The sequence below is a fragment of the Pezoporus wallicus genome, unplaced genomic scaffold, assembly GCF_028554395.1.
Source record: "Pezoporus wallicus isolate ANWC-B61680 ecotype Strahan unplaced genomic scaffold, APGP_CSIRO_Pwel_v1 contig_8013, whole genome shotgun sequence".
Classification (NCBI taxonomy): Eukaryota; Metazoa; Chordata; class Aves; order Psittaciformes; family Psittacidae; genus Pezoporus; species Pezoporus wallicus.
Genome location: NW_026636761.1, coordinates 558,218 through 573,519, shown reverse-complemented (window position 1 = coordinate 573,519; position 15,302 = coordinate 558,218). Strand labels below are relative to the sequence as shown.

Sequence of the window (15,302 nt, the reverse complement as noted above, 5' to 3'; positions counted from 1 at the left end):
GGCTATAAAAAGTCTGTAAAAGGATTGTTAGCTGTTCTGAATATTTTAAATATATAACATGCACAGAGCTGGAGTCCAAATCTGTATCTTTTTCAGGCAAAAATCAGAATTATTAGCTAGTAGAAGAAGCCAAATTCATGGGACTTCTGTCAGCTCTTCAGAGTAAAGCAAAATACTGGCAGGAACATTTATCCTTATCCTTTGTTGATGTATGTCTTTGTATTAGAAGATTGTGTTCAGTCAAGTTGCCAGGACTTCTGAAATGAAACTGATTCAGAAATGAGGAATGAAGAATGTTACTGAGTGGGTTTCATGTTAAAAGACAGGTTTCTGTTGATTAAAAACCTATGTTGCCACAGAAATGTCCGTCTGTGGTAATGGAAAATATTAATAACACTTTCTTTGGTGATCTGTCCTTCAGAAATTATTTTTAGTTATCTCTGTGTGCAACGAGACTAAACTATTTTGTTTGATTCATTGCAGGACCAGTTTGACAACTTAGAAAAACACACGCAGTGGGGTATTGATGTGCTGGAAAAGTTCATCAAGTTTGTGAAAGAAAGAACAGAGATTGAACTCAGCTATGCAAAGCAGCTTAGGTAAGTTGAGATGTAAAGTTTGGGACTTGAAATTGCATCTCTTCAGAGCCTGTAATCATCTGTAAGTTTGCTATTTCAGTGGGGGCAGTTTGGTTTATAATAATGGCTTTTAGCTATTAGCCTTAATTTAGAGAATGGAAAGCTAAAGTTAAGATGCTGTTTTGTTATCTCAGCTAAAAATCATATGCTTTGCAACAAGAAAGGTTATTTAGGTGACTGAGTAGCATACTAGGATTTACTCACAAGTTCTGCATGATTAATGGCTCAGGCATTGAGGATAGCATTGTAATGTTTTCCATGAAATTAGGATTGCTGTGTGTAAGTGCTGCAGGCTTTGAGAATTCAAAAGTATAATGATCATTTGTTGGAAGGCAACGTTTAGGGTTTCTTTTCAAAAGACAGGCTCTTCTAATGCATGTTGGAGAAACTGCAGGTCAGAAAGTCAGTCTGAGGTCTTGGAAACTTATCCATGTACTCAGCCAGGTCGCAGCCTGAGGTTTGAATTTTGACTTCTGTAATCTTGCCACTGTTCTTGCAATGTGTTTCCTGAGCAGAGATCCTGTGAATTTATGTCAAGGAGCCAAATTACTGGAAATTCCTGCTGCATGCTTTCTAGGTGTCTGGTTTGTCTATCAGGTTGTAGGTAGAGGAGATCTTATGTGAACCAGATCCATAGAACACATTCCCAGAAGTCGGATCCAGTGTAGCTGGGTAAGGGGTACCAAGAACTCTCCCACAAGGAGAGCTCTTACCCTGCTTTTCCCAGTAGGGTAAAAGAAATGAGAGGTAATCTGAGAGGTTAGAAGGGAGTACAGCACACAGGCAGCCCTGCTGCTGCCAGAAGCTGTGGTTGCAATATTGTCGGCAGCCACTAGTGTCCACGGTGATAAACTGGCTGTAGTGGAGCTAACTGAGGAGGGGAGTACAGGACTTATCCTTCCTAACCCCTCCAGTAAATCCATACCTTTTTTTTTTCGTAATGCCTTTTTAATGATGATAATGCATATTAGTGATCCTTCTATCTTGTCTGTATTTACAGAGATTGAGAGCTGAGGTTCTAGCTGATTTTAAGGTCCTTTCCAACCCTAACTATTCTAGGATTCTATAGCCTTAGGTGGCATGGTTTAGTGGGAGGTGTCCCTGCCCATGGTAGAGGGGTTGGAACTAGATGATCTTAAGGTCCTTTCCAACCCTAACTATTCTGTGATTCTATATATATCTAAACCACGGTGTCTATAAGAAAGACAAATCGCCCAAAAGAGTTTTTGATGCTTGTGTAAGAATGGATATGAGATGCACAATAGTCTGTTATTTACAAGCAGCTCATAGTTGATAACGCCCTGCCTTTATGGTTATGTGCTTTCTCAGGGGAATGCCACAAGGATTCCCCAGGGTTTCTGCTATAGACAGGCAGGAAATAGAAGATGACTTGTGCAGGAACAAATTGCTCACATCCTATGGAGATGAGATTGAATTACAGAGGCAAAATAAGCTGGAAGAAAGAGAATATGACTGGACTGGGAAGTGCCAGCAAGTATCTGTGGGAGGAGGCCTGTTCAGGAAGAGTCACACACTATACTCACTGAATTTCTTAGGATTGACAAATCTCAGGTGTAAAGAGCATAGTTATGAAAGTAAGCACTCAAAACAATGGTTTTTACCTGATAGCTGTACCTAGGCCTGTCTAGAAACTCTGAACTCCCGATTTTTATTTCTTATTCAGTCCTAGACTTCCAAACCAAACTTGGTTGGTTTGTTTCTCCTCTCTATATTTTTAATTCCCCACACATAGCTGCATTTGTCACCACCCAAGGTATGATTTGATGTTAAATAATTCATCCCTGGAGAGCTCTTAAGCCCAGTGCTGTTTGGAGTCAACGAAGAAGCTAGAGGTATAAAAGGAAAGAACAAAAATGTAGACCTGTCAAATTTTGAGATAAAACAGTGCTGGACATTAAAAACAAAAATATCATGCATCTGCTTTTGATAAGTGTCCTCAAGCCTGGTGCAAACCTTTCTTGTATGGCATCTGTTTGGTGTCAAAGGGGTGCAGCATATCACAGCATGTCATAACATGCAGACATATTATTATTAAAAAGGATAAGACTAAGTCCATAGGAATATCTTGTGTTATTTACAGTGTAAGTAAAGCTGCTGAACTTTTATTTTCTTCTGTGAAACTTGTGTTTGGTGTCTGGGCTTCCTAAGTAGCTGTTCTTCCTGTCTGCATCTCCACCTGATCATCTGCTGAAGTTTAGTTGGCTTCCAATTAAAGATGTTTTGTTCCACAGGTATATATGCAGTATTGACTTTTGAAAGTCTTGAGTTAGATCTATATTATTACATGATGCATCAAATTTACCTGATTACAGTGGAAGAAACTCCCAGGTATCCCATCCCTTATGCATTGTGCCTGCTGCTCTATCATGTCTTGCTTGTACCCTTTGCAATCAGCCCTGGTTGTGATGGATAGATAGCCTTGAGGAAGGTGTGTTGGGAAAAGAATGTGTAAGATATCAGGATAATCTGAGAATCGGGAACCTCTGATGGATGAGAAATGATAGACAAAGAGCAAGATGTCAAAGAAATAATACAATTGCTTAGATATAAGGGAATAAAGGGGGGAATTGACAAACTCGTATATATAGACTCTATGTCTTACATTTTACAAAGTACTTGGAAAATAATAATGTTTCACCCAGATACCAATTCTTGTTGCTTTGAGGGTATTTTTTTCTGTGAAATCATTCTGATTTGTTTTGCCCCATTTCTATCCCTTTAAAGAGTCACAAGATGACAGTAGCTGTGTCTGTCAGAATTAATTGGGCAGCATGGCAGTGCAGGGAGATGAGCCTTTTGAGTGTGTGTGAAAATGCAGTATTAGTGTAGTCTGTGCCTTTTTTTTTTTAGTGTTTTTTCCTTTCCTCTGGAAGCAAGTGTATCGAGGGAGGCATTCCCATGGCATATGAAGACTGCTGTAAGACTTAATGTAATCATGCAGAACAGTTTGCAGAGTTCTTCCCATGCTGGTATTGTTTTGTTGAAGCCTCTGTGCGTTAAACTAGAGTCGGATCTGTTGTTTCAGAGGATGCTCTTTTCAGAGAAGGCAGGGAGTGGAAAGGAGATGCTCATTTGGATCCCTTCCAGTAGGGATGCTTAAATGTTTAGAAAGGCATGTTTGTGTAAATCTGACAGTGTTCTGGCTACTGCTGTTTGGGCAGATGCTCCTTAATTCCTTAAGAAATGGGAGACAGGGCCCTGCAGTTCTCCAGTTTAGGGAGTGGGTTACACCTCTGATAAAAGCAGTTTCTTTCTGACTGGATGCATTCTGGGAGTCCTCCAAAGAGTTCGGCACAGGCAGGACAATGAAACTCGGTCGTCCTCTGGAGGATTCCATCAATACCACTTGTATGTTGCTATTAATTGCTGAAGCAGCCTATAAATATAACGAGAGATGCAATCATCTGTGCTAATTGTGATAATCAAATTGCATGTTTCTCCCAGTATCAGTTGATGATCATAAAATGATCCCTCTTTCGTCATCTCAGCTTCCCACGGGTTTATGAAGGTTGTTCCTTTCTTTGGAAGCATCCTGTTAAAAATGGGCAGATTTGACTGGCCATGAGTGTCATCTCCTGCTGCAAATCACACTAATGGGCTGGCTGACCTTGGGATATGGAGGAGCACCTTCTGCTGGGTGGAGTTTGTAAAGCATGTCTGTGTAGCTAAGGACCAGTGTTTTCTCTGGAAAGGGTCTCTCCTTTAGATGAGGTGAAGGAGACTTGTGCATCAGCAGTACCAGAACTTGGGTGTATCATTTTCATGACCTTAATTTAGGAACTTGGGTTCAGAATCTGCTGCTTTTTGCAGTTAGAGACTGAAGCACTGTGTGGCCCGTTAAGTGCTACAGCAACACAAAGCCTAATTACAATCATTGTTCTGAAAAGGTGTCTAGTCACTGCCAGTAAAAACTGCAGCCCCGCAGCATGTGTGTGAATGCTCCCAGTTAATTTAAAGGAGATATAAAATGTAATTTTTCATGCTTGTATTTTTCATTTTAGGAATCTTTCGAAGAAATATCAACCCAAAAAGAACTCCAAAGAGGAGGAGGAATACAGGTATGGTCATGATCCACTGCTGGGTGAGCATGTGTTGATGGAGGAAGGGGAAAAGTTTGGGTTACCAACTAGGATTTGGCTTGTAAAGCAAAGACTTTAAAGTCAAGTATAAGAGTATAGAAATCATAGATGCAGGCTTATATGGTAGATACTAAGGAGTGGATTTTTAGTTTGGATTTGTTCTGTAACTACTCAGTTCCCTTTATAATGCTATGGCTTCTGGATGCCTGGTTTAGTTTCTTTTTGCTTTATTTTTTCTATTTACCTTAGTAACTTTGTCAGCCTGTATGACCCTGGCTCTTTGAAGTGAACGACCAAACTCTTTACTTTCAGCAGGAACAGCAGCAGTTGTTAATTTTAGCATGAAACTCAAGAAGTCTGTATAAGTATTACATTACTCAAATGGCTGACAATGCAGATTGATAATTTACTAAAGGGATAATGTTATACCACCACGGAGAAACCAGTGGTTCTTGGGGAGTAAGATGAAGTGGGTGGTTTATACTCGCACCATCCTGGGATGGATCGATGCAGGACTTGCTGCAGTTGAAGGGTGCTGCATGGCCTCAGCTGTCTGCTGTAGATTCATGTATTCAGAGACACTCTCCCTGGTGCCAGTGGGCTGATGTGCTCACAGATAGTGACTGTGGCATCAAAGCTCAGCTCCTTCACTGGGCAACACTATGGACATGGATACAAGGCGTGATAGACCCCATGTTGCCAAGGCCATTCCGACCTTTGAGGAGAATAAGGATACTCATCAGAGAGCACTTTCCAGAGAATGAGCTTTCCAACAGACTATGTCTGGTTATAAACCAGAGCAAGAACTCAGGAAAAAAGAGAGCTCCCTGAAGTTCCTCAGTATCAGTGTTTTGTAATGCATCAGCTCTGAATTAAGGCTTTCCAAGTCCAAGCCTGCAGCCTTGTGTTGCATGAGGCAGCTCTGCCTCTGGAGAGCCCAGCAGCAGACTCAAACCCTTGACCTTGACATTTGAAACATTGCAAATGACTTTGGATATGGGTCCAACTGTATGATTATATTAATTGAGATTTTGGGGTCAGCCCCCCAAGCTGCTGTATAGAGCTCCTCTAGTAGCTGGTATTAACAGAGATAACGGCCCTTTCATTCTCCTTTTATTTTTAGTAACACTGTTTGGGAATGGGTTATTTATGCCATTGTTTCCTGAGATACTGATGTTTACACAAGGAAGGTTATGTTCCCAGCACATCAGCTGTTTTGGTCTGTACCTGGGGTTAGGAATAAATCTGCCCTTGGGTAGTTCTACCGTAAATGGGTATTTTGAATTTCCTACAACAATTTTTGAGACATCCTTCATTGCTGGAGAAGGGTACTGGAGTTAAGTGATTCATATGATGTGGCACAGAAGATCCTGTGTATCCTTTGCCCTTTTAAGTATCGTGTTTACCTCCGTATAGCTTCCTCATGTCTCTAAACAATGTCTGGGCTTTGTCACGCAACCTTTGGGTGCCTTGGACACTGCTTTGAGAAAGCCCCTATAGAAATTACCAGTGCTCAAGCCTATTGCCACACTGTAGTTCTCTGGCTTTGATCTTTGTCTTTTGCAATGGGGATTTCTTTCAAGGCACCACAGTTTGACTGTGCAAGTGTCTGCTTCTACTGGACTATAGTTCTCAGTCTCTCCTGGTGTTTTTTTTTATCCCTACTTGTACAACTCCCATCTTTAAATCTCTCCCTCTTTGCTTTGCTTTTCACCTTCAGGTGATGCTGTCAGTGCAGACCACTACCATTTAATAGGGTTGGTTTTATTACGTACAAGTGCAGTGCTTCAGAGCTGCTGTTCTCCAGCTGACCAGCACAGCCAGCTGAGATATTTAAATGCGGCTCTGTTGGTGCTGTGCTGAATATGCTGGTGACATAATCTGCTGTTTTGAAATTGTGTGCACAGATGTTCATTTCTTCCTCTTAACACATGGAATGTTGTATGGGAGATTATTTTATATGAAAAATAAACCTTGTGATGGAAGGTACTAAAAACATGGGTTGACATTGAACACCTGGTGAATAAACTTGGCATTTGAAAGCTTTATAAACTATAGCTGATTTAAATCCAATTTGCAGTATCAAAAGCCTTCTTTTCTGCTCTATGCTAGCCAAATAGTTGGATGCTCAGCCAGAATTTTGCCAGGTAGGTTACAGTGGTGACTGTGCACTGAATTGTAAGACTTGAAAGAGCATAAGTAGAGATGGTTGTGGAATAAGGATGAGAATAGTGAAGTTCCAGAGCTGTGCTAATGAAAAGCCTTGCACTTTAAAACTGTGGTATTGTAAAAGCTAATATCAAACTATCTAAATCAAGATAGATTTATCAGACAGCTGTCAGTGTGTGCCATAGGCTTGTGTTTGAGAACTTCCTTCAAGTGAATCTGTGCTAATTCATACTCAGTCTCATGAAGCAATACTAACTGCTGAAAAAGGATTCAGCCTCCCCTTGCAGTGTGTCTTTCTGAAAAGAAAGGGACTAAAAGGAAAATGTATTTTTGTCCTCTGCAGGTACACATCAGCTAGAGCCTTCCTAGCCACTTTAAATGAAATGAATGACTATGCTGGACAGCATGAGGTCATCTCAGAGAACATGACCTCTCTTATCACTGGAGAGCTAACGCGCTATGTGCAGGAGCTGAAGCAAGAGAGGAAATCGGTAACGGATCGGTTTTTATTATTCATAATAATTGCTATTTGAGACAGATAATTAGTGGTAGGGGATTTCAATGTTAAGCAAAATGTATTTGTAGTTCATTAAACATGAGCTTTGCTAATGAACTGAGCATTAAAAAAGTGGGTTACGTGCCATGGCCATGTCACTGAACCATTTGAATCCAACGTTATAAAATGGGACAGCAATGCCTTCAGGAGAATCCCTGCTAAATAAGGTCAGAGGCCCATCTGTGCTTAAGGCTCTGTTAGCCAAAAGCTTGCTTAGGAAAGAGTCCGGCAGCTCTGTGTAAAGCCTGAAATAAACAGAGAAACTACGACTGAGACAAACTGAACGAATTATTAAGTTCTTGAGTCACATTTTCCTGCTTCTCAGCCAGATCTAATTTATCAGAGCTTCCTAAACAGTGATTCTAATGAGAAATATGGGGTCTGTTGTGTTCTGTGATGTTGGAGAATCTGGTTTTCAACCTGTTGTCCTTCAGGAAGAGTAGATTTAGGATCTTTGTGATAGTACTCTTATTCTAGTTCATTTTAGGAACCTATGTGCCTGCTACAGTAAATGTTCAAAGCTGATTAATTTGCATGTCACTAGCTCTAAAAGACATACAGTTGAGATATGATTTTCTTTCCTTGCCTTGAACCCTTTTATACCTGGGATGAGTGGGCATAAAATAATGATTCTAAGCTTTAATGTTACAAATACTCATAATGCAGGTATAAAATGATAAAGCAAAGTGCAACGAGGTGATGGAGCATCAGGGCACTGTATTTGATTTCCAAATGGTTGGTCCCTATGGGAAGTACAGAAGTACTCATGCTCAGGCCAGCAAAACTTAAGCTTTTGTAACTAGTTAAGCTTGTTGAAGTGCTGTGCAGGACCAGAGTCCTGGAAGTTACTATCTTTTCCTGAGTATGATATTAGGATGGTAAGTCTGTCATCAACAGGGCAATAGAATATATAGACACACCTTTAATTTGTAGAATGGTGTGTAATCTTTCTGGGACATAATTTGGCAGCAACATAAAAGGATGTTTTTACATATGGCTGTGATGAGAATGTTTTCTTAGTCACATCTATGACCTTTTAACTCAGCATGGACTCTGTACAATAAGCAAAACAAAAAGAAACATTCTAGTCTGGCATTTTTCTGTCACTTGTAATATTTTTACCTAATTTTTCAATTACATGGGTGTATAAGGTGATTGAATTACCTGTTAGCAAGTCCTCTTTTATTGTAGTTCAGATGTCAATCTTGTAAAGAACATGAGTAGTAATGATTGCTTTTTGGTTTTTGTTTGTACACTGTTGTAGTAAGTGTGGCTCATAAGTAATGGGTGAATGACAGGAAAATTGTTTTAATGTAGGTTGAGTGATAACAGCATGGGAACAGCAAAAACAAACCGACAGTGTATTACCTGCTGTTGCTGATAATTCTCCACCTTTAAAAGAAAACAGTTGTCACTCATGGTTGGTTGTTTTGCTCTTGTAACATGAATAGGAGCTTTATAAATTACAAACCCTTGTCTGATTCCTGTAGATGGCTCATTTATGAGCAAAATGGTGTTGAAAAGGAAACTGCTTCCTCCTTCAGGCATTTTTCATACCCAGCCTCTCACTTCATACTGTAGAACACAAATGCGTCAGTCATGCTGGGTCTGCAGGAGGGGAAGGTGGTGGCTGGGTAAATATCACACAGGGCTGATGTTTTGGCAAAACCTTTTATGACAGGAGCTGATGAATGGTTTGGTATTTCCAGCAATTTTGCTGGCAGAGTTCTTGTGCTTGCTGCTTGATCTGTCATCAGCTGTTGTTGTGTTACAAGTTCACAGACTCACGTAGGTTGGAAAAGACCTTTAAGATTGTGTACAGCCATTAACCTAACACTACCAAGTTCACCAAATTGCTGTAAGCTGTAAGAAAAGATGATCAGTTCTGGGGCTGTGGTCACACACAGGAATTGGGAGAGCCACATTCTTGTCCACAGTCTTGTATGATTTGAATGAAGTCATTCAGGTGTACAGATACCTGTAAAATGGTACAAACTTACAGTGATTTCAGTATAACTAACCTAGATAATCACCCTTGCTCTTTCTGTCGTAATTTCCCACCTGGAAGATGGAGATGATACACAGAGGTGTCATAAGTATGAATGTGTGAAAGATGAACTCAAGTACAGCAGAAAGTGGTCAGGCGAATATATCGGAATTAAAAGCTGTTTCCAAAGGAAACCCCTTTGATATGCAACAGGAATTATGTATTTAGTAGTCATGAGGGACGAGGGTGGTGATTTAAACACGTGGGGACTGATGCACGCCTGCATTACTCTGTTTTCATGCTCATTTAGCTCTGATTAAAGTGGAATTACACTAGCAGATTATTGGGGTTGCACAATAATAAATCACATTTCTTTGTTTTCCCTTGACAAGTACAAGCCTGTAGTGTGTAAGCAGCGCAGAACCTGGTAGTTCATGAAGCCTTGCAATGGTTTTATGCTAGATAAAATAACTTGGCATGCAGTTTTTATGTATGAAGTTAGGTGTACACCCTGCCTGCCTGCTCTTCATACACAAGCCTATGTGTGAGGAGAGCTCCTCATGCTGTTTCAGTTCTTTAGAGCTGTTTAATGAAGTGAAACTCTTCCTAGTACCGCTTCTCTCTTCAGCTTCTGGTATGCTCTTGATCTTAGTGTGTCCCTGCTCTCATATGAGTGATTCTCTTCTTCAGCCAGGATCTTGCTACCTGCTTCAAAGCTGAAATTTCAGTTCTATGCTACATGTGAAGGTCATGCCACATCCACCTTTCTTCTGAGGTTATTGAGGCCAGATGCATCCCCTTCAGTACACAAAGATCTCCATCACCAAGCCACTCCAGTGAGTTGGGGATTGTCTCTCGTAGTGGTTCAGGGAAAGAACTTGCTTCTGTGGTCGTTCTTCATGCCACCCAACTTCACCAAAACCTTGCTTCGGGGTGGCTGTGGAAGGTGTCAGGTTTGAGCTGGGGGCCATGCAGCATTACAAAATTTGGTCTTAATCTTGCTTGTCTGTGGCAAAGGAAAAGGAGATGATCTCAGGTATGTCAAGAGGGGTGTTTGGGCTTTACTTCATGAGCATTAACAGATAATACATTTGCAGTTTGCAAATGTACTGACAAGTTGTTCTTCTCCCACCCACTGCAGCTGTTGATGGTTGTGGTGATAGCTTTGAAGCAGACCAGTTCTTTTCTACAGGAGGGAAAGATACTAGCATTTTGATTGCTCATCTGGGGGAGTCTGCTGCTCCACATTGCTGTGGCTGCTGAGTTACTCAGCATGCTTTGTTCTATTAAAAAATCAATATTAAAATAACCTAGACGCTACGCAGGTTTAAAACCCTTTCTTTAGGTGGTACTTACCTGAGCAAACACAGAGCCAGTGCTGCGCAAGCATTCAGAATTCCCTTTTTGGTCTTAAAGTCTCGCAGGAATTAACTTGGTTTAGGTATCCTCTCAGTGCTGTAGTTGATCTGAATAGGAATTCTAGGATTAATTCCTGGGGCAGTTCTGATTTAGATCTGTGGTCACAAACTAAGTCTGACTCATGGTCTCCTCTGGCAGCAGCTGCTTGGTGTAGCTGTTGCTCATGTCAGCTTTGCTACAAATGTCTTTGGGAGTCATGAACTATCCCTCTTATTACCAGCGCTGCTTTCACCTCTACCTACACCTCCCGCTGGGGATAGGCTGGCTCCATACAATCGAGCATGAAAGTGAAGTACAAGCCAAGAGCTTTGCTGCAGACTGGACTGGTGCAGCACTGAAATTCTGTGGTTGGGAGAGAATTTACCTGATGTCAATACATTCCATTTTGCGTCGGGATAGAAGGCGAACAGGGAATGAATGCATCCTTATGGGTCTGGTTCTTTATGGTGGAGTGTGTGCACCCTCCCTGTGTGTATTCATGCAGGGGAGTACGTGTCAGAGAACTTTCTGTTTCTTGCAGGCTCTCAGGTGTTGATGAAAAGTCAGTAATTGGAGGAATTCTGCCACACTCATTCATTCTGAATAGCACCCTGTTCTGCAAACAGCCCTGTGGTTTCCAGCAGGATTTCTCACAGCATAATGTACCGTGCAAGCGTGGGGCAGGACGGCAGAATACGACCCTGTCAAGCACACAATGGGTTCTTCCCTGTTGGGTTTTGTGCCTCAAGGTCTCGGAGTGTGTGGAGCACAGCTGTGCTGCGTGCTGCAGAGGTACAAAGAGGTACTGCTGCCTTCCAGAAATGATGAACTAAAGGCAAAGTGGGAAGTAGCAAGAGGAAAAGAGAGACAAGGAAGGAAGTGATTTACCAAGCTTCAAGTTGAAACTGAGTTTTCCCCGCCTTTTGGTCTGTGAATAACCCAATTCTAGTTTACTGCTTCCTGAGTGGAGTTAGAAATACTTGGTTTTAACCTAAGTATAAGGCTATACAAATTAAACAAATAGTTATGTTGACAGGTAGAAGCTTTGCTATTTATGAGGAGCTGTTTATGAACAGAAAGAAAACTCCAGTGGTCATTTATGGAATATTTATCTATTTGATAAATACAATGCACACGGATCCAAGTCTGTTTGTTCTTACAGGATATTTCAGCTGTATTTCATGAAGTCCGATTGTACTCATAGAGTGTTATGTAGCAGCTATAAGAAATGAAGGAATGCAGAAAACTGGTTAGGAAAGATCATAATAAATTCTGTGTATTCTAATTGAGTGTTTGCTGGTTTTCCCCAAACTGTGGTACAGATTTAATGAAACCATGTTAAATATTTGTACATATCATCTAACTGTGCAGTGAAGGACTGTGCTGAGATGGAAAAAGCAAGTGCTTATTGCAAAAGCTTCCAAAAAAAATCACATGGGAAACTAATACCAATATCCCATTCAGCTGAAAAGGTATAATATGAACTTTGGGTTTAGCAGGGTTAAAGTTGAGACCACTGGGCTTAGTATCCTGCTGTTCCCAGTTTTGAATGGGTGCATTGAACTATGAAGTAACAGTTCAAATAAATAAATCGGCTTCTGTTTACTCCATGCAGGATTCTGATTGGGAACCAGGATATGGTTGCAAACAAATGGAGTTACATTTTCTGCATATTAGCCTGAATATTGCACTGCAGAGCAACAGCCTGTGGGAGGGATGAGATGAGAGATGTAGTTTATGGACAGTAACATTTCCTGCTCAGTGCCTGACTGTGAAGTGCCTGAGGGTGAGAGGGGTTGAGCATGGCCACATGTATTTTCCCCTTTGTGCTCTATCCAGCCAGCCACAAATGTTGATGTAAAATGAACGAGCAGCAAGAAAGCTGTGCTTGTAGAGCATACCTTAAGCATGTGTTAATGCTGTTTGTCCAGGGCCAGATGTAAATGGTACATGTGAGCATGTTCAGCTGTCATTTTAGTTAATAACATTCAATATTTTATACATCTGGTGCCAGGCTTAATACGTATGTGTGGGTATATATTTACGTGGAGGCTATAGGGAAACGGCTAAAAGGTTGCAGCAACTTAAACAAGAAATATTTCCTTGCCTGTTAGCTTCTACACTTCCTAGTTTTCTTATTGCTGCAAGAGTTATACAGGAATCATAGACCATTTATATGGGGGGAAGAGACAGCCTGTTGAGATGGTTGTGGATCAGTGGAAGAGAAGCTTTGTGACAAGACTTGGGAAGTAGAAGAGACGGAAGCTCAAGTAGCGTCAATTGTCAAGTTACTACAAATACTACTGTCACAGTGTCTTCCCGGTTTGTGCTAATCACTATTGTTCTGGTGTCACATCTTCTAGGAGGCATGGGCAGCTAGTTCTGGTTGTTTTGTGAGACTGATCTGGTCATTGTCTGAACCTGGTCTTTGTTTGGAATGCTCCATTTCGGGATAAGACTCAAGTCAAATGAACACCAGCTGTGAACAACATTCATGTAATCTGCTTCAGATTTGACCTGATCAATGAGTAGATGTGAACACTAAGTTCCTATGGAAGGCTGCAAAGGAGAGCAGGATTATCCCACAGTATGATGTGGTACTGATGAACATGTGTGAAGACCTGTGTTTCATGTCAACATTTGCAGGACTCTTATGCTACTCTTATTACAAATGAGAGCGATAAGACCTCACGAATATGTTGCTGTTCTTGGAAACAAAGCTTTCTTCTGAGGAGACTGTTTCCTGTCTTTGCAGCCAGGAAAAGAACATCTGACAAGGCTTTTTGCAAATGGAGCTGAGAAAATCAAGGAGGAAAAGAAGTAATGTTCCCTAATTTCCGTCTCTGGTTTGCTTTATCGCTGGCCATTATTTTAGGAGTCACTTGTAACAAAAATGGAGATAGAGTTTGAATTGGAGGAGGAGGTAGTAGTTCCTGGGAGTGTGTTTATATTGACTATCAATGTGAGCTGAGAGTGACAGTTACAGAAGTCAAATTGTAACAGTTTTTTCACTGTGTTACGTGATCCAGTTTGAAAACAGAAATGAGAATGAAGCAGCCTTGTCATAGATCTCTTTTCTGAATGTTCTTAAATAGGATGTTGTCAAATGCAACATATGCTGTGCATAAAAACTGTATTTTTCTGACTAGTTATAATATAAACAGACTGTAGATGTGTAAGTCTCAAGTTTAACCATGTAATCAATTGCTCTTTACTTCCTTAAGAAAAACCAAGTCTGTCTTGTTTCAGCCTTTCTCAAACCAGTTCACATGGTCTGTTTTTGATTCAGCATTGAAGCAGCCTGGTTGTCATACTGGTAGTCTACTTGCTTCAGGTACTTCTTTTATTTAAAACTGCCCAGGAATTCCTCAGCAGAACTATTGGACTGTATTGTCCTTTAGGAGATGCTTTTAACTACATCTTGTTTTTCTATTGCTCCTCTAAAAGGTTAGAAAGATGAGGGACATATTCTAACAAGCTTTTATTTTCTGCTCCCAGAGCTGTGGGGCTGTGTAAGTTTTGCAGAACTATCCCACTGCTGCTTACTGTAATGGTGTTGGCAGTGACAGGCGCTGGATTGTAGGTACCTCACTCGCTGCTCGCAGTGTTTTGATCAACGCAAGTGAAATCAGAGCCGAACAAAAGTCAATGAGAGTTTTGTCTTTGACTGCACAGCAGCCAGGATTTCTTCCCAGCTGTTTCAAGCACAGCGTGGTAATGAGGGGAGCACACCCATTGGTATGGCTGGATTTAAAAGGGGAAAAACTCACACGTACAGTGGGTCTTTATGTGGATTTCCTGTTCTTCCTAAAACTTTTCTTCCTTTACTGTAGCTGAGTGTTCCTTGAGCTGGTAGGTTTTTAGAATATAATGCCCAGAGGCATCATAAAGCAACTTACTGCTGTGCTGAAAATCCCTCAACTCTTAACTTTCATAAGGCTGAAAGACATTTGCTGTTTAAGAAGATTGTAAAGGAAATGAGTTTGCGGAAGTTGAAGATAGTTACAGGGTCTGAGGAAACTGGAGGCTTCCTGTATGACTTTGAGCAGATCACTTAACCGTGCTGTCTCTATTTTCTTACCCGTAAGATGGGGTACTGAAGAAATACAGAGAGTTGGAACATCCCACTTAGTTGCTTTATATACAAATGGATTTTCGGAAAGCAGAAATCCTGCTTTGGGGGCAATAGGTTTATAAAAGCAGAAGTGTTCTCAGTACATATTACATGTGTTATCATGTGTAGCTTTATCTCATAACAGGGATAGATATGGGCTAACACAATGAGAATGGGGGGCAATAAATTTAGGAACTAGTTGAACTAAAAAGGACAATATTGCACTGAAACCTCCAAATTGGGATGCACCTGTATTTATCAGACTGTCTCTTGGCATCAGTTCCTCGCTTTCACTATTTAATCTTCAGTAATGTCCATTTCACATCCCAGTGCTCCATTT

The 15,302-nt window shown here is 40.9% G+C and overlaps 1 protein-coding gene across 17 annotated transcripts in view; it reads left to right on the top strand.

Moving 5' to 3' along the window:
* Positions 1-15,302, top strand: part of FNBP1 (formin binding protein 1) — a 91,561-nt gene that overhangs the window by 31,111 nt on the left and 45,148 nt on the right. For all 17 annotated transcript variants that reach the window (XM_057401517.1, XM_057401527.1, XM_057401524.1 and 14 more), the window contains exons 2-4: positions 484-599; positions 4,661-4,717; positions 7,251-7,398. In XM_057401517.1, the coding sequence (XP_057257500.1) occupies positions 484-599; positions 4,661-4,717; positions 7,251-7,398 (321 nt within the window). The remainder of the gene's footprint in view (positions 1-483; positions 600-4,660; positions 4,718-7,250; positions 7,399-15,302) is intronic.